Here is a 22629-nt window from a genome sequence, read left to right as displayed (position 1 = left end):
TTTGCAACATTTCTTTATTTCCACCAAAAAATGTTCAAAGGTTTCCCAAAAATGTTGGAAATGTGGACATCAGAAGTGTCACTGTGAAAATACATTTTTTTCCAGATTATCAAACTTTGAAACGGGTCAGTTTTGACCCGCAGGACGACATGAGGGTTAAGGATGTACTTTCCAGTGATCACCACATCATTTATAGGATGATACACCTAACTTACCTAAATTTGTGAGTAGGAGAGCAACCTTTTCATAGAGCTGCAAAAAGGGGAAACATAAATTGACTTGTCATGGCATTATTTGACATTCTCTGAATTTTGGCTGAGTATACACAGATTTTTAGTAAGTTGTTCTTTGCCTTTTGTTGAGTCATATAAATACACCCTGGAATGAATTTTAACCTGTCTGTTCTTTGCACTGCTGTATCTCTGCCTCTTTGCTGCTGACGGACAGCAGAAACTCACCACGTTGAGCAGCATGATGATGCAGAAGTTGATACACACTGCTGTCCCCGTGGTCGCCACCTGAGAGTTGTTCCTGATGAGAGCCCAGCCGAAGGCGGCGAAGGTGCTGACGGTGATCACACGGTAGATGACGATACCAAACACAGCGGCAATCACCACCAGTATCTAATATTATAGTGACAGGAAAAAAATATCACGATTCACATGAACAACTGCACTCGTACAACAAAAACTAAGTTATCAGGTGCAGGGCACCTTACACACAGAGAAGTCAAATAAAAAGGTACTGTATTAAGGACATGTTTACTAAGGGGTTTGTTACTCTGCCAAGGAACGCAGTGGAGTTATGTGATAATCAGCGTACATGATCCTACTACAAATCCACCGCTGCAAACTTATCAGGACTTATCCATTGGAAATGGTACAAGGAACAATTGATTCAATTGTGGGGGTGTTTCTGAGTCCCATCAATTCCCACCGCCTGCTACATATTTAGGTCACGTGATTCGGTATTGGTACATAAAGTACACATGCATAACACGTGCCTGTGCTCAGCGCAAGGCCATTTTGTTTGTGGGTACATCTATATTAAATGGACACATTCTATGTTGCTGTGATTTCTGATCATCAATAACTAATAAACAAATGCTGCATTTCTGTCAATGCCATATGGGGGAAAGACCAGCCTTGGCGGAGTGCCGCGTTCTCTGGGTGCTTTTCTTGTTTATTCATTTGGTAACTAGCTTCTATGCAAAAAAAGTAACTAATGTGAAAATAAGTCACATAACTGAGCATTAAGAAAATTAATTTGATGAAGAAAATTTAAATACACACAGAGGAAATGTGGTGATAACACTGTGGCAGTTTAAATACAAAAGTGAGGGTGGTGCACCTGTTATTAACTTTTTTTTTAACCCCAGAAACTCACCATGAAGAATATTCCAGATGTTGATACAATCAGACGACTGTATTTGTCAGTGAAGGCCTGGTAGGGCTCAGGCTTGCCAGATATGGGGTTCATCCTCTCCTTCTTGGAGTATTTGGCCTCAAACTGGGGACGTATTTCATCCTGAAAGACAAACAACAAAGCAAAATCCAACAAATAATGTGAAGGGCTTCAGAGGGTTATCTGACATTCCTGCAAGCAAGGACAAAGAAAATGACAAACCTGGACTCGTGCAAAATGTGAAAGAAATGTAAAACATGCATGTGCTGACTGCAGGAGCTGCTCCTGTAGACCTTCTTTCGGGGTTGAACTTGACAACAGCAGTCTTCTGCTCTCCAACATTACCATGAACAACAGATAGGCTAACACACCAAACATCATCACAACAATCCCCTCATTTCCCTTCATTGTTGTCATTTATGGATATGATCTGGATCCTATAGTGGAAATAGAAAGGCTAAAAGGACTCATGTTTGAACCACCTCTTGCCTGCTTCAAGTATTGGATTGTTAGCATCAACCACAAAACGTAGACATTTGTCATTTAATTTGTCAAATACCATTGATCAGAAAACACATAATTAAATACATAAATAAAATTAAACTAATTTGTGCTTTATTTTCCTGTTAAAAATGTCAGATCAGTGGTAAATATGTACATCTAAAATAGATTCTTGTGTTTTGTAACTCTCATAATTCTAATATTAACTAGTAGTAGCTAAAATTTACCTTTCAAATTTAAGCACATTGTCTTGATTTGAGCTTCCTAAAACCTCTGAAAATATAATTCAAATATATAAGTATAAGTCTGATGGAATATGTCTTTCAATTTTTCAGCTCAAGATACAACACACATGATTCATTTTAACATTTCTGTATTCTCTGTGTATTTCTGTGTCACCCTTATTGCAGTGTCTTGAGCTTCAAATCCAACTGATTTACTGCTATCCACGCCCTCTTCAGGAAGAAGACTCTCTCTGCAGTGCAGTTCAAAACAGCTGACTACACAGCAGCTTCTATCACTTCTAACCATCTCTCTGAGGGACCATTTTTCATACGATTATCACCGACTTCCCAGTTGCTTTTAACTCATGTTTAGCTTTTAAATGAAAGTGACTGCTGGTTAACATGTAGTGTTAGCGAGCTAGGCTTCAGTCAGTATTTAATTAGGGGCTAAGGCATGGACATGCCCCGAGCCACTATTGCTCTCCCAATTCTTCTTCCGCCTAAAACTTTGGCTCGCTACTCCTCCTAGGGCTTTCAAAAATCACACACAAATTAGACATCAGCTCGAGCTGTTTTATCGGGAATTGATGGCTATGACCTTTCTAAGACATTCATTCATATTTGGCAGAGTTATGAGCAAAAAACTGCATTGATTTTCACATACACAATGAATGGGGAGACTCAATCACTCAGACTTAAAAGTCACCTGTTTACACAACGCTACTGCTTCGCCATACTTTCACCTACAGACTTCATTTTAGTCTTAAAAAAAACCCCAAGTCTCTTCTTTTCAGGCATGTATATATTGTGACGGTGGGATTTATGGTTTTTCATAGAGAAGCCTTCAAAAACCCCTGGGTTGAGCAAAAAAAAACCCTCTTAGAGTGTGTGCTCCTCTGGTCCTAGAGCAGGGGTCGGGAACCTATGGCTCGCGAGCCAGATGTGGCTCTTATGATGGCTGTATCTGGCTCGCAGACAAATTTTTAATTATAAAAAAATGTTTCGTTAGACTCCTTTGCGTATGCGTGAATCGGCGACTAGAAAGCCGGTTACAATGTTACAATTTCATTTAGCAGACGCTTTTATCCAAAGCGACGTACAAAGGTAGGTAGATAGGCAACGCAGATGAGGCAGACACTGTTCAAGTGGGGTTGCCGTATTTTGCTGTCGAAAATAGCGGCCGATGTGCGCATATGCAAAAGGGTCCGCACAACGGCTTGTTGTGAGATCAGGAAGTAAACTTCCTTCGTTTTAATCGTGTTGTCAGCTATCTAATTTCAGAAACCCTTTTGAGAAGATGGCTAAAAGAAAAAAGGACGAGGAGTATCGTACTTTTCAGCAGGAATGGACAGAGGAATTTGCCTTTATGGAGAGAGCAGGTTCTGCAGTGTGTCTACTATGCAATGATAAAATTGCATCTATGAAACGATCAAATATAAAGCGGCACTTGGACAGACGCCATACTACATTTGCATCAAAATATCCTGCGGGGGACAGCAGGAAGACAGCATGTCAAGAGCTACTATCAAGAGTGCAAGCTAGTCAGCAGCAACTCCGTGTTTGGACCCAACAAGGTGACTGGAATTCAGCTAGCTTTGCTGGTGCTTTAGCGATTGTGAGAAACGGAAAGCCATTCACAGATGGGGAGTATGCCAAAGCATTCATGCTTGATGTTGCCAATGAACTTTTTGACGACTTTTCCGATAAAGACAAGATAATTAAAGGGATAAAAGACATGCCTCTGTCAGCAAGAACTGTTCACGATCGTACCATCATGATGTCAAATCAAATTGAGGCAATGCAAGTGAAGGACATAAATGCGGCACCGTTTTTTTCTCTCGCTTTAGATGAGTCAACAGACGTAAGCAATTTATCCCAGTACAGCGTGATGGCAAGGTATGTTGTCGGTGACACACTACATGAGGAAAGTCTTGCTGTTTTGCCTATGAAAGGGACAACAAGAGGGGAGGATTTATTCCAGTCCTTCACTGAGTTCGCTAAAGAAAAAAATCTACCGATGGATAAACTTGTTTCGGTATGCATTGATGGTGCTCCGTGCATGGTGGGGAAAAACAGAGGATTCGTAGCGCTTCTTCGTGAACATGAAAAGAGACGCATCCTAAGTTTTCAATGCATTCTACATCAGGAGATGCTTTGTACTCAGATGTGTGGTGAGCAGCTGGGTGAGGTGATGCCGCTGGTCGTTCGGGTGGTCAACTTTATTGTTGCCCGAGCTTTAAATGATCGCCAGTTTAAAACACTGCTGGATGAAGTTGGGAATAATTATCCTGGTCTGCTTCTGCACAGCAACGTGCGTTGGTTGTCAAGGGGGAAGGTGCTCAGCCGTTTTGCGGCTTGTTTGAGTGAAATCCGGACTTTTCTTGAAATGAAAAATGTCGAGCATCCCGAGTTAGCTGACACTGAGTGGCTCCTGAAGTTCTACTATCTCGTGGACATGACTGAACATCTAAACCAGCTCAATGTGAAAATGCAAGGCGTTGGAAATACAATCTTATCCCTGCAACAAGCAGTGTTTGCATTTGAAAACAAGCTAGAACTCTTCATCGCCGACATTAAAACAGGTCGTTTACGACACTTTGAAAAACTGGGAGAGTTTAAAGATGCATGCACAGCAAGTGACCCTTCTCAACATCTTGATCTTAAGCAGCTAGCAGGCTTCACATCTAATCTCCTGCAGTCATTCAAAGCGCGCTTTGGAGAATTTCACGAGCGCACTCGTCTTTTTAAGTTCATCACCCATCCACACGAGTGTGCAGTGGACAGCGCTGACCTGAGTTCCATCCCCGGTGTCTCCGTCAGAGATTTTGAGCTACAAGCTGCTGACCTGAAGGCCTCAGATATGTGGGTGAATAAGTTCAAGTCACTGAATGAAGATTTGGAAAGACTTGCACGACAGCAAGCAGAGTTGGCGAGCCAACACAAGTGGGCAGAAATGAAAAAACTTCAACCCGCAGACCAGCTGATTGTCAAAACTTGGAACGCGCTTCCCGTCACATACCACACACTGCAGCGTGTGAGTATTGCTGTACTGACAATGTTTGGCTCTACGTATGCATGTGAGCAGGCTTTCTCACATCTAAAGAACATTAAGACCAACCTACGATCACGTTTAACAGATGGAAGTCTCAACGCCTGCATGAAGCTTAACCTCACCATGTATCAACCAGACTACAAAGCCATCAGCAAAACCATGCAGCACCAGAAGTCGCATTAATGGTAAGAAATACTCATCATTGATTATCAACAGCATAACAATGTTATTAAAAAGAATTCAGTGACTTGTACTTTAAAAGTGTTGAAATTACATAAAATACACACATTTACTTGTATTTTTAGTTTGAAACATATTGTATGGCTCTCACGGAATTACATTTAAAAATATGTGGTGCTCATGGCTCTCTCAGCTAAAAAGGTTCCCGACCCATGTCCTAGAGTGTGCAGAGGGACGAAATCAGTCGTATTTTTTTTGGGTTAAATCGCCATCCTGGCCAAACGGTACATACTACACGGATGATCCTTTCACAGACTATAGTAAACAATCTCTATATTCATATGAGTCCGACATTATTCACCTGGCACATTGTTACGTCACGCGCCAGCCCAAGGGCGTAATTTGCACCGGGGATACGGGGGTCATGACCCCCGCAAAAATCACGTTCAGCTAATGTAACCCCCACAATATAATTACATTTTTCCAATGTAATAAAAGCATTAATTATCTTGTTGATTTTTATTATTAATATCATTTGCCAACAAAACAGTAGCAAGTTTAATCATCTTAATGTAACTCCCCACACCCCCACCGAATACTTGGTATCTCCCAACCCGCGGCGCCTCCTCTACGTAACGTTCACTTTTCCCTGACCCTGTATATTTGGCATGGATGGGGACAGCAGAGCCGTGAAGAAATGAAAAGAGCGCGAAAAGGACAAACAACAATTCTTCATTGTTGGTCGACACCAACAACTAAAAAAAAGGAAATATCTTGACCAAAAAGAGGTAAAATAGCCGACCTGTCTTGTTAAGTTAGCTGATGATTTGTGACTGGAGTTGGTTTGAGCTTGTCCTGTGAGGTACAGCCAGAGAGTGTCGGGGATGTACTGTGTAGGACCAATGTCAGTTTTCACTGAATTGTAACTTAAAGGGCTGTTTGCTGACTTTGCTCCAATACACAGTGATGGATGGCGGCGTAGTTAAACTACATTTCTCGGAGGACGTAACGTTGCTATTTTCCACATCAAATATCTTTTCAGTCGTGAAGCTATTTTACTGATCAAACAATGCAATAGCATACACAGAAGCTACATTTTTCCAGGCATTTCTAAATCCTGAAGGAACAGGAATGTCTGCGTCGGCCTGAAGCGGTAACCATGGTGACAACAGACGCTCCTCCATGTCCGTCCTGCTGCTGCAGCAGGGTGGCTGACAGAGGAGGCAAAGAGAAGTACTTCATCTCGTGAATCTTGACAAAATTTGGGAAATACCTGAATGTATTTATTTCCTCAAATTGTTCTTTGACCTTACTGGTCATTTTTAACCGGGCATTAACTAAGTATTTTTTTAAATACCAGGTTCAAGAATATGATTGCCGAACAGGCCATGAAAGAGAGGCAGGTGACCAGAGAGGGAGAAGCAGTCGCAGATGAGGAGAGAGACAGGAGGTGACAGAGGAGGTGCAACAGTTGAGCAAGAGAGAGGAGGAGGAGGGGACAGAGGAAGTCCAGGTGATGGAGGATCATCAAGTGACCAAAGAGAGGGAGAGAGAGCACAGGGAAAGGCAGCACAGGAGGCACAAATGACCAGGTAACATACCTTAGCCCTTGTACTGTGTTAGCTTTCTCTATACATGCTCCACGCCAGAATAGAGGTGCAAGCTGCACTCCAGTGTGCCACCCTGTATTGTGTGATGTATTGAGTGTTGCCATGAATTGTACATAAGACATTTTCTGTTTGTACTTTAGTTGTGTCAGTACAGTGATGCAATTGATTAATCTTTAAAGTTCTTGATTTTTGTTTTCATAGATAGTTGACATAAACCCAAAATCAATTAAGTGGAAGCTGCTACGGTCTTGCTAGCTAGTACTTAAACACAATAGGAATTAATTGGTCATTGTTGCATAAATACATAAGTACACAGCTGCAACAACTTCAAGTAAATCACCAATGTATTTCTAATACAGACATGCCAAATTACCACGACTCCTTTTACAAAGGTAAACGATTCAATAAATACCAATAAACAGGCACAGAGTTTAACCCCCGCCATGGAAGACCCAAAGTTACGCCCTTGCGCCAGCCCTTAATTGACATGGGAACCGCAATCGCACGCCATAAGGCTCAATGCAAATTTAAGCCTCCTGCTTCTTCACACACAGCGATTCATTCTTCACTCTACAGAAAAATTAAACATAACGACCTCTTCCGTGACTCATCCTGCCACTTACCAGCCAGTTACTTTAGAGCTAGCATTCACGGTTAGCCCATCATTAGCGCCACAACGCGACGTCCGCCGCTGCCGCTGAGAAGCACTACACTGCCGTCTGTGACAGGCAACGTTGCTATGCTGGGTCATAGCAACCGCCCAATACACACCATTGTGTCCACTCAGTGCAATACACACACATAGGAGCTGCAGCTAAACGCTATCTATCACCGCGCACGACTGGGACTCAGGCGTGGTCGCACACACACACTCATCGATGTGCCACACCTACTTTCGGCTGCTCGCTGGCAGCTAACCACAGTTGGATTTCCTCACAGGTAAGGCCAGACTACATTACCATGATGTGTATCTGTGTTTTTTTCCAAAAATGTAACATTATACTTCTGTGCTTATGTACAAAGACAGAGACACTGTCCTATTTGATTGGGGACCTATTGTAATGAAACACTCACACCCAATACCTCCACAGGAGCTGCATGTCAGCCTGAAAATGAGTTAAACCTCTCAGCTTCACACAGCCTTTACAGTAACTCCAATACAAATTTTGACCAGGTCAGATCTTCCTGTCTCTGCCTTTCACAATAAAAGCACAGCACAATTTCAAAATAAAAGCCTGCGACGGACCGGAAAACGCCGAAATATACCTCTCCCGCGGCCGCTCCGGATGGGGGACGCGCGAGGGCCCGATTTCCGCGAGCGGGAATTGTCTAGTGTTGGTTCTGTTGTGTGACACCTAAAGCAAAAGTAACTGAGAACTGCTTTTGTAGTAATTTGCCTGTAATAAAATGCAGTACATGTGAACACAAAGAGCAGCAGAGAAGCCAACAACGTAAACACCGGCGGAGTTTAGGTTGAAGCACAACAAATGGCGTGAAAACACAGTAGCCCATCCAGTCCTTGTTTGTTGGTTTCAAATCAGTCTTAAAGTTTCCATCATCTCTGAATGTATCTCAACATTACACTTTCCACAAAGCTCTAACCTGTGGGCACATGATCAAAGCTAATGATAATGTTAGACATATTAGCTGCTAACATCAATGAATTTCCTGTTGTTGTGTGGACATTGCCCTCAAAAGTAAAATTAATCTACTGGACAATCAGTTCCTCAGGTACTGGGGGTGCATGAAAACTCTTGTGTTCACTCTTGCAGCCAACACAATAATAATTGTTTTTTTGCTTTGCTCACAACATTTTTGAGTTAGCAGAAACAGGAAGTGGTGAGGGAGCAGGACTATACAAATTTTTAAACTCGATAAGAAACTCGATACTGGTTCGTAAAGATGAGAGACCCTCTAATTTAAGATGGTCTAGAGGAATAGAATAGCAATCATAAGCCTCTTCATAGTTTCACGGTTTTTATTTTCACCTCTAAGTTTAAAATACAAAAAATAGAACAGAAATAGATTTTCCTCACACAGGACCTTTAAATATAGACTAGAAATTACAACATTTTTAGTTTCTTAGTGTGTATAAATAGTGCTAAATGCAGTATTTCCTTCCCAGTTACCTAATTTGCTATTTATTTGTGCTTTCCGAGCAGCTCCACCTCCAGAAAATCAGGACTGCCATTTGGGAATATACTAAGCTGTGGTCCCACTTGAATTGCACTAGACTGACTCTTGTAGCAAGAAAGCACCTAATTCGTTCTCAGTTACAGCTGTGTTTAACATATCAAATGTGCTTCATTACAAGGGCACAGACTTCATTTTGACTTTCACAAAAATAATTGATTCTTCAACTTTTTCTCATTAGACTTTGACTGTTCAGTCACAGTCTGGTTAAATTTAGGAAAATATCATTTTTTTGGATTAAAATAGAAAATCTTTCTGACAGAAAGCCTTTTGAAAAGAAAAAAAACCTTCTGTCTGAAAGGCTAAAGCCCTGAAAGCAAACTATTCACAGTACACTTGTGTACAGAAGCAGGGGGCATGAGTCTGGCTGAAAGGTGACTGATGGAAACTTGGCAGTTATACATTGACATCATGAAAAATAATTCATGCAATACTGAACACTTTCTACACTGCTGTCAGTAGTTAGCATTTTCAACCCTTGTTCTTGAAAGCACCAGTTTGCGACAAAGCCACAGCTACATTTTGTAGTAATCCACCTTCATGTCCAGAAGCTTCGACCGAATATCAGAATCACAGTTTATTCTCCGTCTTGTCATCTGTTCTGCACAAAGCAGACTGAGATTCTGAGTCACTCTCACACCCACAAAGAGCAGCCTTGCAAAGAACACATTCACCAGCCTAAGTATGATTGACAGACAAGAGTTGGAGGTTGATGACACAAGATGGGCAAGAACATAATAAACCCACAAAAATGACTGACACAACAGAATCACATTGCGACAACTGTGTAGGGTTTGAGTTTGTTTGAGCTTTCATGTGTTAAAAGCCGGGGGCGGCATGGCTCAGTGGGTAGAGTGGCCGTCTTGTAACTGGAAGGTTGCCAGTTCGATCCTCAACCTGTTGTGTGTCAAGGTGTCCCTGAGCAAGACACCTAACCCCCTAATTGCTCCTGGTGTGTGTGTGTGTGTGTGTGTGTGTGTGTGTGTGTGTGTGTGTGTGTGTGTGTGTGTGTGTGTGTGTGTGTGTGTGTGTGTGTGTGTGTGTGTGTGTGTGTGTGTGTGTGTGTGTGTGTGTGTGTGTGTGTGTGTGTGTGTGTGTGTGTGTGTGTGTGATATAAATACAACCATTTAAAACTGTGCACTTTCTGTGAGTCATAAATTGATTTGAGAGAGATTTCCTCAGTCCAGGCTCTCAATGCATCAAACCCACCTTTTTAAATATATACCTGCAGACTGATATGGACTTAAAAAGGTTTGAGTAGGCCTTCACAGCAGGGCAACCTGCTGTGAAGGCCTTAATGTCTGAGGTAAAGTTCACGGACAGCTCTCTCTAGAGAGCTTTATCTTGTCACTTCTAACATTCATTTTATGTGATTATTAGCAGATTAGCCTGAGGTACAGAAATACGTGCAGGAAGTACTCCACCTCCTCTTCCTCCCAGTCTATGAGGTCCCAGTCGTATGCGAGGACAGCTCTGCGTCTTTTCCAGAACTCCAGGAACACGGTTGCTGAAAAGCGTGGATAAAATAACATTGGGAGTTTGTATTTGACCATTTGTGATAACTGAAAAAATCCTCATCATGGTATTTTAGGTACATGGTTTCAAATGAAAAACAACATTCTGTCTGGTAAATTTCTGATGAAACTTTCACACTTTAAAGTTCGCATTTTTACTCTCTTGCTCTTTATTTTCTTGTTTGCAGTTACAGATTTAATTAACTGGTCACTTCTATTCACTTGAAGGTATTGTAATAATTTGTAATCATCACGTTTCTGGCATATTATTACATCATGGAGCCATTATAACTAACATATCAGAAAGCAGTTTCTGACTTAGATATTCATCAGACATGGAAAAACATTGTTTTTTGACTCATGTTTCAGATCACCAGATGAATGTAAATCAATATTTTTTTTCTATCTTTTAGCTCAGTTTTTGGTCTCCACCAACCCTTGAAGGAAGTCTTATCCTGCTACTTGGTTTGTATTTTGTTAAAACTGTAACTAATTTTGCCAAGATTAAGATTGATGCGGTGACAGTCAAACCAAAACAATGAGGTTGAAGGGAGTCAAACCAAAATAATGAGGTGAAAGATACTCAAAAGCACCATAGTGGAGGGAAATTGCAAGTAGGATAAACATTTTTTTGTGTGTTTGTCACTATGAGTGACACTTTCTTTGCATTACACATAGCCATTTGACTCAATGTTATTATATAAATAGAGTAGCTTCACCTTGGACAGTAGATGCGACTTTTATGGTATGTGTTCACAGAGGTGTTTTTTTTTACACGAGGCATCGTGCTGCTTCCCAGCATTTGATGCTTGATTGTCATCAAGAGGAGCCACCACAGGATTCACCCCAATACGATCACTCAAACACTGGCTGCACTGATTAGGCAACACTTCACTCGGAAGATTTCCATACCTAGACGGGCATCTTTTACTGTGGAAACTGTTCAGCGAAATGTGTTTCTGAAAACATCTGAGGCATAAAATTACCTGTTCAGCAGCTGAATCTGTCCTTATTTTCAACTAAACAACTTCTAGTTTAAAAGATTTTCTGAATGTGTTGTGTCAGAATCCCGCTCAATTCTTCTCATTTACATAATAGCAGAAATGTCTACTTTATGCAACTGAGCAACTGGACATTACCAGAATGCTTTGCAGTGCATTTCACAAAGACACTGAGTAGGAGGTGCTAAAGTGATCCTGTGGAGAGCAGAAAATATCATTGGAGCCCCCCTGCCCTCCATCCAGGACCTGTTTTCCAGTAGAAACAGGAAGAGGGCAGGGAACATCACCCCACTCACACTGGACATAAACTGTTCTCTCCCCTCGCCTCTTTCAAGTGCGACAGAGCCATGTTCACTAAAACCTCCACACACAAGAACAGCTTCTTCCCTATTGCCATCACCCTAAAACAGGTGAGCCATTCCTCCACATAGTATACCAATGTATATTTTTGCACTAAGGACCGTATTCTCTGCTGTCTGCACTGTGTTCTCACTGTAGCAATTACCATTTGGGACTACTTTGTTTGTATATCTTTTCATATCGTTCATAGTAAAAATGTTACTACTGTTTTATTTCTCCTTCTATGGTTATTTTATTCTTTTTCCTTATTCCTAGGGTGGCACCAACAGTTGAATCCAAATTCCTTGAATGTTGTATGTGGACTTGGCCATTAAAGCTGATTGTGATTGGATGTGTCATGTTATAAAGACATAAAAAAAAACAAAAAAAAAACACCTGATGTCTACAGTAACTCATTTAAAAAAAAAGACAGCCATGAGAGTGAACCCAATCAATCGGGTTGTGAGTGGAAAAACCAAAACAATAAGCTGAGAGACACTAAAACACACATAGAGCAGGGGAAAGCTGCAGAGGTGGGTCATAACTGTGTGTTCATGTTTTTGCATTCCATACCCATTGCAAATATAACAAGAAAAGCACTTAGAGAGCAGTACTCTGTCAAGGCTGCTGAGCCGTATCATTCACATGGATGAAATCTTGACAAAAATTTGTGGCAGAAATCACGGCACTATAGAACGTGGCCATTTAATATAGATGTACCCACACACAAAATGACCTTGCGTTGAGCACAGGCGTGTGTTATGCATGTGTATGTTATGTACGGATACTGAATTGTGTGACCTAAGTATGTAATGGGCTGTGGGAATTGATGGGATTTGGAAACATCCCCACAATTTAATCAGTTGTTGCTTGTATCATTTCTGATACCCCTATGTAGATATTCCATTACAAATGAGCCTGTTTTTGAGTAATGTTGCTAACAGACAGACATTCAAACAGACGGACAAATGTATACCGACCGTCACATAACTCAGCTGTGTTCCTTGGTGGAGCAAAAATAGCTGAAGGGCGACTATAAATTGCAACAACAGGCAACACAGGAAAAGTCTATCACATCGTAGATCACTGAGTAACGTGGAATGATAACACTGTCTGCCTCATTTCTTTTTAGTATCTAGGTGGAGATACAACTCTGTGCATCATTTAGTTTGCCACAGATCACATTATGCACTTCTGAAGTGCTTCAAGGTTCGCTCAAATGTTATGTTGCATCCTACTGGAATAAACTGCCAACAGTAGCAAAAGTTAACATGTAACTATGAATTTACGAGGAACGTGAAGACAAAAGCAATAATCAAATCCCTCTGGGTCTGTGTTTATGCACGTGTTGATTTCATGTCAAGGTAATTGGACTGTTTGGAAACTACCACTGGGCAAAGTGACACTGAGGTGATTTTTGACCCAGCATTTGAATGATTACAGTCATTCTCACTCCCAGAGAGGACAGAGCTGAACAAAGTCCTCACAGTAGCTTACTTATTGCATGTTTACCTGCCTCTCCACAGAGAACTGCTGCAGGATTCCTATGCTCAGGATTTCAAACACTCTTCATGTTTTCTCTTTCATGTCCACATCCCTGCTGAACATACAGTAGAGGAAGATGTTTTGAACACGAAGAGCACTGTTTTCCACGGGGAACCAGCAGGGGTGCACACTTCTGAGGAACCTTAATGAAGGAATGTGAGTTGATTGTCTGCGGCAGTTGAAACTAAATTCATTTGGACAGCGGTACCAAGAGAACAAGCAGAGACTGTAAGGTCAGTACATGAATACACGTTCGATTGAACTCTTCTTTAAACTTGATAAATACGTAAAAAGGAATGTTTCTGCAGAGTTTGCAGACTTCAAACTGAACTCTGACATGTCTGTGCAGCTGTGAAAACAGCTTTAGTCTTTTACATTGGTCTCTATCTGTGTAATGTCTAAAATATACTAAATTCGCTCTGCCTTGTGCGCTTTATTTGAACAATCTCAGATTTTTTTATAGCACTATCTTGACAAATGTTATCCATTTTTTATAGTTTTTGTCATTTAAATAAAAATACGCTTGCTGTGTTGCCATTCAAAGCCAATTCAAGGTTGCATAACTGTAAAAATAACAGAGTTGTTTTATGGCTTAATTTTGGACTATTGAGTTAGACATCACAGTTATATAACTTTCTCAAAGGTTGTTGAAGTTAGTTTGTAGATAAGATTAGTAAGTGACTCAGCTAATTAATGGTAGAATTGTGCTTCTCACTCCAGGAGATATGATTAAATTACCTTTTAGATAACATCGTACTAAGAAACTTTTAGATTTAATACTTCACTTTTTTGATACTGTTGCACACAGACAGATTTCATTAACATTTTAATTAAAGTATCCACAAAGCTCTATCATGATTAGGATTCTATACAATACACAGGTTGACTTGGTGTTTAATTGTATTGAAGAAATTAATCTATTTTTTCCCCTCAAACTGAAGTGCAGGAGTGTGTCTGTGGCTGGCTGTGCACAGCTGCACAGACAAAGCTGCTCTTTCCACCCACAGTACTGTCATGCTGTGGGTGGAAAAGTTAAGATACGAACTGCGAATGCAACATTCCTGCTTTGAATCAGAGTGGAGACCTTTGTGCCCATAGATCTGTTGGGATGCCAGCATTATCTAAGAGCAGTAAACAGACATATTTTTTTCATCTGTCTAGCTCACTTGATGCTTTCTAGTTTGTTGAGTTTGACAAGATCAAATAGCAGTGAGTCCAGAGGGGGTGGCTGCTTGCTGTGAGGTTTTACCACTTGATTTCGATTTTCAGGATTTGTTTTTTGCATCATTTTTGTTGGTAAATTGAACTTTTAGCGGAATTTTGGAGAGTTTCTTCATGGTTCATTTCACAGTTTTTCTTTCTTCTTATATGGGTCGATCACACTAACCTTGCATACAACGAGGTACAAGGCAGGGATGCCCCCTCTCGCCGCTTTTGTTCGTGGTTGCAATCGAACCTTTGGCTATAGCCATACGGCAAAAACAGAATATACAGGGAATAAAACGTGCGGGCTCGGAGCATAAAATCTCTCTTTATGCTGATGATGCACTTTTGTTTCTTTCGAATCCTTCAGCTAGTATTCCTGCATTGTTGGAGTTGCTTGGCAAGTTTGGAAGGATATCGGGGTATAAAATCAACCTTCAGAAAAGTGAGATGATGCCATTGACATCTCTGGAATCAAATTCTTCTGTTTCAATTCCCTTTAAGCTCAATTCTAAAAAATTTAAATATCTAGGCATCTGGGTGACACGCAGCTATAAAGATCTGTACCAAGCAAACTATTCACCCTTACTATCAAATCTTAGAAAGGATATAGCTCGTTGGGAATTACTGCCCCATTCCCTGGGAGGGAGAATTAATTCCGTCAAAATGATAATTTTACCCAAATTTCTCTATCTGTTCCAATGTTTACCTATTTTTCTCTCAAAATCCTTCTTTTCTAAACTCGGCAGCCAGATATCTTCTTTCATATGGAATAAAAAGCATCCAAGGCTGCCAATGGGGAGGAATAAAGCAGTTTTATCCATGATAGGAACTTCGGTCCAAATTGAAATGTTTCTAAGACTTTGAAAAGAAATTTCCACTCCACCCGGTCAAAAGCTTTTTCAGCATCTAAAGATATTATAATTTCCTCATCTTGTTGACCGGGTGGAGTGGAAGTGTATAAAATATTAAATAATCGCCGGATATTAAAAAAGGATTGTCGATTTTTTACAAATCCGGTTTGATCGGATGAAACAATAGTTGGAATCACCCCCTCCAGGCGCCCTGCTAAAACTTTTGCCAATATTTTAACATCTGTGTTTAGGAGTGACACTGGTCGATAGGAGCTGCATTCCAGGGGGGCTCTATCTTTTTTAAGTAATAAGGTAATAATAGCCTGACGCATGGAGAGTGGAAGCGTTGATGCGTTCAAAGATTCTGTAAAGACTGTCAACAATGTTGGTGCAAGAATATCTGAGAATTTTTTAAAGAAGTCAGTCGTAAAGCCATCTGGCCCCGGAGTACACTGGATTTCTGATTCATTTAATGTTATCTTCATTAAAAAAAATGCTTTTCTTTCAAAAATAAGGACATTTCTAAGTGACTCCAAACTTTTGAATGGTAGTGTAAACCACGACTCGCTCTTTTGGTATTGAAAAATCAAGCCTTACATGCCTGTCCTGGTCCTGCACAGGGAGTCATCAGGAGAAGCTAAGGATCTACCTGATGGGGCTCCTCCAGAACCAGAACCTGACTCTGGGCTGGTCTCAGCCAGACGTCACCTACTGGGAGTCAACATCTCAATCATCATCAGCTGGTAACACGTCCAGTTCTGTACCTTTACAATACACACAATCTGTTCTGTCAGTCTGTACACCTTGAACTTCCAAACCACACATACAGCTTAGTTCTTCCCTCTTTGTGTTAATGCTTACCGAGTCCCTCTATAGCTGCTATTCACCATAAAATATTTACACATGTGAAACAGATCACGTTTCCACTGAGATAAACACATTGTCTGACTATATCTGAGCCTGTGAATTATTAACACACAGAAACGTAACAGAGCTTGCACTGCTTTCATTAGTGTACAAGAGTCATGGAGCATGTTCACATTTGTGATTTCTCTATCTTTGATGTTAACCCTTCAGTTGATGCATTCAGCTCATGTGCTGTTTTCAGCTCTGTTTCTCTGCTAACCTTTCCTCCTTCAACAGTGAACAACACCATCATCGTGCTGGGCGTGCTGACCTTCGTCCTCCAGCTGTGTTTAGTTCTGTTCTTCATGCTGAGATGTTGGAGATTCGACAACAGAGTACGAGAGTCTCTCAAACACCCAGATGCTGACAACAAGCTCACTGGTGAGTGTTTAGCTACAGAAATGATAGTTTTTGTCTCAGGCTGGTGCTCAAAGATTATAAATTAACAAAGTTTTTGATGACATTGCAAGATCTGCACGTGGGAGTAACAATAAAAGTCACTATTGTCTTCTATATATGCTACCGTTCAAAAGTCAAATCATGTGTCTGTTGTTGTGGTAACATACCATAAAAACCAAAAGTAATGCACTAGCTCTTCAGTCAGTCAGTTGCTAATATAATATAATGAATCTTGCACCAATGGCAGAACATTTTAAATGATGTCTGTGTATAACAACCACCAAACACAATAAAAATGAATTTACACCCGATGGGACCTTTAAGGCAAGAAGAAACAGACTGAAACAACACCACTTACTCCTGAGTTTTGGACTCTAATGCATCAACAAATGGGACGCAGAACCATATGATGTAGCTGCTGAGCTGCATCCAGACAAGAAGGCTGAATGCTGCCATAATGTATATCTCCATATATACTGACTGTTTTCAACCCTTAAATGATCAGAGGGAATGTTCATTTACCCTCCCAGCATTACAGAGCCAACATTTAAAATATACACTACAGTTTAAAAGTTTAGAGTCACTAAGAAATGTCCTTATATTTGAAAGAAAAAAAGTTTTTTTCAATGAAGATACCATTAAATGAATAATAAATCCAGTGCAGACATTGTTAATGTGGTAAATGACTGTTCTATCTGGAAACAGCTGACCAAAAACCTTTGAACGGTAGAGTATGTCAAAGTCTCCTGCAAACCTTATTATAACTGTGATGCAATGGTTCAAATATAGGTCACATATTCCATCCACTCATAATATTTTAAATTGAATATATTTAGATAGCACTCAAAATAAGAATATCTGTCTGTCTCATTTGTTAAAATGAACAGTACCTGTCTCAGTCAAGTAGTTTGCATATGATAGGTCTTTTTACTCCTTTTCACCACTGATTTTCCTTTCTTTTGCATTTTTTTCAGCCCTCCGACTCTTTCACCCAGACATTTACCGTCAGCCCAACTACCAGCTCTGTAATGAAGCTCCTGGCGCTTCATCCCCTGCCACGTCTGCAGTTGCGGAAAAATATGAGCCCACTACAGACTATCTGAGCGCACCGTCTATACCATGGGACCTTGTTCAATACTGATAAGCTCCTAAATCTTCAACAGGGCCTTTCTCTCTCTCTCATGTTCCGTCCTTTACAGGGTTGGAGGATATGGTAGTTCTCCACGTACTTCTATCTTCGGCTGTTCTTACTGCCTCACTGTACTGCATTTCTGTCCACTTCTTTATATTGTCTGTCCACATTGCTCTTGGTCGTCCTCTTTGCCTTCTTCCATCTATTCGTCCCTCCAATAATATTCTTGATATGTTATTTTTTCTTATGAGATGACCAAAGTACCCGAGTCTTAATATGTGCTCTAATTGTGTGCTCTTATTTTTTATGTTGTTTAATACTTCTTCATTTGTGATTTTATCTGTCCAGGATATTTTCAGCATTCTTCTATATGTCCACATCTCAAAGGCAATAATTCTTTTTAATGATGTTATTTGCAATGGTCCAGGTTTCACATCCATATAACATGGGTGACCATACATAGCACTTCAAAATTCTCTTTCTGGTTGGTAGTCCTAGATTTTTATTTGTCAGAGTGCTTCTCATTTTGTTAAACACACCCCTTGCTATTGAGATCCTCCTTATAATGTCATGATCATTCTTTCCATCTTCAGTTATCTGTTGTCCTAGGTATATGAATGTATCCACCTGATCTATAGGTTCTCCATCAATAGACATATGAATTCTTGGTGATGGGCAGGTCTTTGATATTACCATTGATTTTGTCTTTTTGGGATTCATTTTCATACCAAACTGTTTCCCTGCTTCATTTACTTTTGTCAGAATCTCTTTCAGTTGTTCTTCATTCTCTGCCAGCAGGACTGTATCGTCAGCATACCTCAAATTATTGATGTTATGACCTCCAATGCTGATCCCATCAATATAGTCTATACTTCTGAAAATAAATTCTGTGTATAAGTTAAAGAGACAGGGAGACAGTACACACCCCTGTCTCACCGCTCTTTTGATTTTTATTTCATTTGAGTAACCATTCTCCATCCTGATGAAAGCTCTTTGATTCCAATATAGACTCTTGATGAATGCTATATCTCTTCCTCTCATTCTGATGTTGACCAGACATTCAATTAGCTTTTCATGATTGACTCTGTCAAATGCCTTTTGATAGTCTATGAAACAGGCATAGACATCTTTGTTTACATCATTGCATCTTTCAATGATAGTTCTTAAGTTGAAGATGCCTTCTCTTGTTCCCTTGCCATTTACAAAACCACTTTGAGTTTCATTTATTTCACTTTCTATGATGTTTTTTTTCCTGTTTAGTATTATTCGCAATATGATTTTCAGCATATGGCTCATAAGACTTATTGTTCGATAATCAGGACATTCTGTGGCCTTTGGTTTCTTAGGAAGTCTTATGAATATGGAGTCATTGTATACCATATTGCAAAATTGAGTGACATGGTTAATGTTTTCTTCATCCAATGATTTTAAAATCTCAGTGTTAATGTTGTCAAGTCCTGCTGCCTTGCCTGATTTTAGGTCATTTATTGCCTTCTTTACTTCATCCACCAGCAGATCTTCACCATCTTCATCTTTCATTTCTTGATGTTGATTCCTGGCCTGTAGTAACTCTATATCTTCACATTTGTTATTCCACCAAGTCTCTTTTGCATTCTTGCATTCTGTGTCAATTCTCTTTCTCAAGATTTCATACTTCTTGGGATCTCTGTGTTTGACTGATTTTCTTTCTTCCATGAGATTTAAAATTTCATCTGTCATCCAACTTTGTTTTGCTTTTTTTTTCTTTCTTTGGGAGAACCTTCTTAGTGGCATTCATAAAACTGTCTTTCATATTCTGCCAACTTTCTTCCAGGGTGTCAGTTTGTATACAGTTATCAGTTGCAAGTATGGAGAACATATTTTTTACTTTTAAGTTGAATTTTTTTCTGATGTTTTCTTCTCTCAGCATGTTCATGTTGTACTGCACATGGACTCTTGGTTTTTGCCTTGTTTTCAATTTTAACTTCAGAGTCATAACAACTGGGTTATGATCTGAGTCAATGTCAGCACCTGGGTGTGTTTTCACATTTTTTACACTATTCCTGAATCTGTCATTGATCATGATGTAATCTATCTGATTACGGTACACATATCCTGGACTTTTCCATGTGTGTATGTTCTTTGGATGATGTTTGAACATTGTGTTCATGATTAATAGGTTGTTTCCTTTGCAGAATTTAATTAGCTTTGAACCTCTATCATTTCTTGTGCCAAGACCATAGTTTCCTTCAACTGGGTGTTCTGCACCTTTTCCTACTTTGGCATTTAGGTCACCCATTATAATATTAACTTCTGCTGATTTTGTATATTCCATGAGTTTTTGTAAGTTGTCATAGAACTCTTCAGTTTCATTTTCTGTATGGTCTTGTGTTGTTGCATAGATCTGAATAATATTTACATCGAATGGTTTCCCATTCAATTTTACCATTATCAGTCTTTCTGATACAGGCCAGAATCCTATCATGGCATTTGCAATTTCTTTCTTCATGAGTATACCTACTCCATACTGATGTTTCTGTCCACCTGAATATACCATGCTTTTATCTTTATCTGTGAGCTTTCCACTTTCAGTCCATCTGGTTTCACATACTCCAAGAATATCTAATTTCATCGAATCCATTTCTTTAGTAAGGTTGTGCATTTTAGCTGCTTTGAATAAGGTTCTTACATTCCATGTTCCTATTTTAAGCAATTTTTTCCTCATTTCCAAACTTCTGTTATCGGAGTCGAACTTTCCTGTTGGATTTAAGCTAGAATCGTCATTATCAGAAGTTCTATTCATAAGGGTAGGTGTTTCTTCCGTGTCACTTGAAGAAGAGTTCACCGCAGGGGGCCCAGTGATATCTCCTATACCATCACCATTCCTATTATGAAGCATCTACCATATCTAACAATGGGATCATACTCAGTAGGGCCCCAATCCTTTCTGAGGTAACTGGCCACTAGTCCATGACTGTCAGGAGTGTGCCCTGGATGTGTTACCCATCTTGCTGTTGTGCCATCCAAACCGTTGACCATCTCACTCTTTGGTTCATCCGCTTCTTCAGCCACTCCAGTCTTCATGCACTTGAAGGGTGACTTTCCCTTATGACAAACATCTCAGTCCAGAGATGTCCGATCCCCTCACTTAGTTTTGCACGCCAGTCGAGGCGAGGTCCCGTGGTGTGGCCGTTAGTATGCACTACCAGCTTCTTGGAGCCATAAGTGAGAATTGTGCAGTGGTGGGAAACCAAAGTACCATGTCCACATTCTGTTAAACATTATGTGCGGCTGACAAAAATACAGAGGTGCTACTCCTACACACACTACACCCAACACCACAACGGGGCCTTTACAGAATGCAAATGACACTGAGCGTTCAAGGTGCTTCAACAAAGTGCACCAAGTGACCATTTCACATTTTTTCACTATGTTACACTGAAGGCAATCATCACAAATAGAGATATGAACAAAATATACAATACTGTTCAAAAGGTTGGGGTCACCCAGACAATTTCACGTTTTCCATGAAAATTCACACTTTTATTCATGTGCTAACATAACCACACAAGGGTTTTCTAATCATCAATGAGCCTTTCAACACCATTAGCTAACACAATGTAGCATTAGAACACAGGAGTGATGGTTGCTGGAAATGTTCCTCTGTACCCCTATGGAGATATTCCATTACTTTTGAACAGTACTGTATGTCCAACATGTTATCGGAAGGCCTCAAGTTGCTTCAGTTTATCATTTTAAATAGAACACAAAATGGAAACTTCACCAGACACCATCCTGACACAAGCAGGGGACGACTGCAGCTCTTACAGAGCGTGTTTATGTAGCTGAAAATCACAGGTGATGCAATATTACATCAGCCGCTCATCATCTACGTGTGTCATTTTTACTTGATGCAATCTGTAAGAAATATTGCCACATACCTCCGTTGATTCAGATGACATTTACATTTTTAAAGGGTAATCTACTTCTGGGAAGGCCAGTGCACTTCGTGATGAATATAGAAACATGCTCATATTTATGTGAAGTGCACAAAATGTGTAATTTTTAAACACTGTGATAGTAGTTTGAATATCAGAGATGATTTTTCTAATGTTTTTCATTAAGCTAAAGCTGCACTAATAAAACATTTTGTATAAACAATGGCTCAAATGATTGTGTGTAATGTAAAAGCTGTCAATTACTGGAAAATTTCAGCAGTTTACCTCAGTTTGAAGGAGTGTTTTAGTATCTTACAGCTCTGTCAGGGCTCCCTCCTCACCCCCATCCTTCCCACCTGACATCCCCAAATATCCCTTTTCCCATATGCTCTTCTCTTCCCTCATCCGCTCCTCTGCCCTGCCTGTCCCTCATCCGCTCCTCTGCCCTGCCTGTCCCTCATCCGCTCCTCTGCCCCACCTGTCTCATCTGTTCCTCTGCCCTGCCTGGCCTGTCTATTTTCATCTGCTCCCCTGTCCTGTCTGGCCTGTCTATTTTCATCTGCTCCCCTGTCCTGTCTTTCCCCTGCAGCTCGGTGCCTGAGTGGAGTCTAGCTTCTCCAGCTGACTCCACTCAGGCAATCAACTCTCTCCACGT

The 22629-nt window shown here is 40.3% G+C and overlaps 1 protein-coding gene and 1 long non-coding RNA gene across 3 annotated transcripts in view; one reads left to right on the top strand and one right to left on the bottom strand.

Annotated features, from left to right (window-relative positions):
- The window catches only part of LOC110968797 (anoctamin-4-like), a 91418-nt gene that overhangs the window by 17458 nt on the left and 51331 nt on the right, over window positions 1–22629 (bottom strand). For both annotated transcript variants that reach the window (XM_051948617.1, XM_051948620.1), the window contains 4 exons: window positions 10589–10671; window positions 1387–1527; window positions 459–623; window positions 216–252 (listed from right to left, as the gene is read on the bottom strand). In XM_051948617.1, coding sequence (XP_051804577.1) covers window positions 216–252; window positions 459–623; window positions 1387–1527; window positions 10589–10671 — 426 coding nt within the window. The remainder of the gene's footprint in view (window positions 1–215; window positions 253–458; window positions 624–1386; window positions 1528–10588; window positions 10672–22629) is intronic.
- LOC127534223 (uncharacterized) lies at window positions 11715–22197 on the top strand. The gene is made up of 5 exons (XR_007942255.1): window positions 11715–12089; window positions 13631–13796; window positions 16241–16363; window positions 16764–16907; window positions 17900–22197. It is a non-coding gene; the product is annotated as an uncharacterized LOC127534223 (long non-coding RNA).

Source organism: Acanthochromis polyacanthus, chromosome 1, assembly GCF_021347895.1.
Source record: "Acanthochromis polyacanthus isolate Apoly-LR-REF ecotype Palm Island chromosome 1, KAUST_Apoly_ChrSc, whole genome shotgun sequence".
NCBI lineage: Eukaryota > Metazoa > Chordata > Actinopteri > Pomacentridae > Acanthochromis > Acanthochromis polyacanthus.
This window is presented reverse-complemented; position numbering and strand designations above follow the sequence as displayed.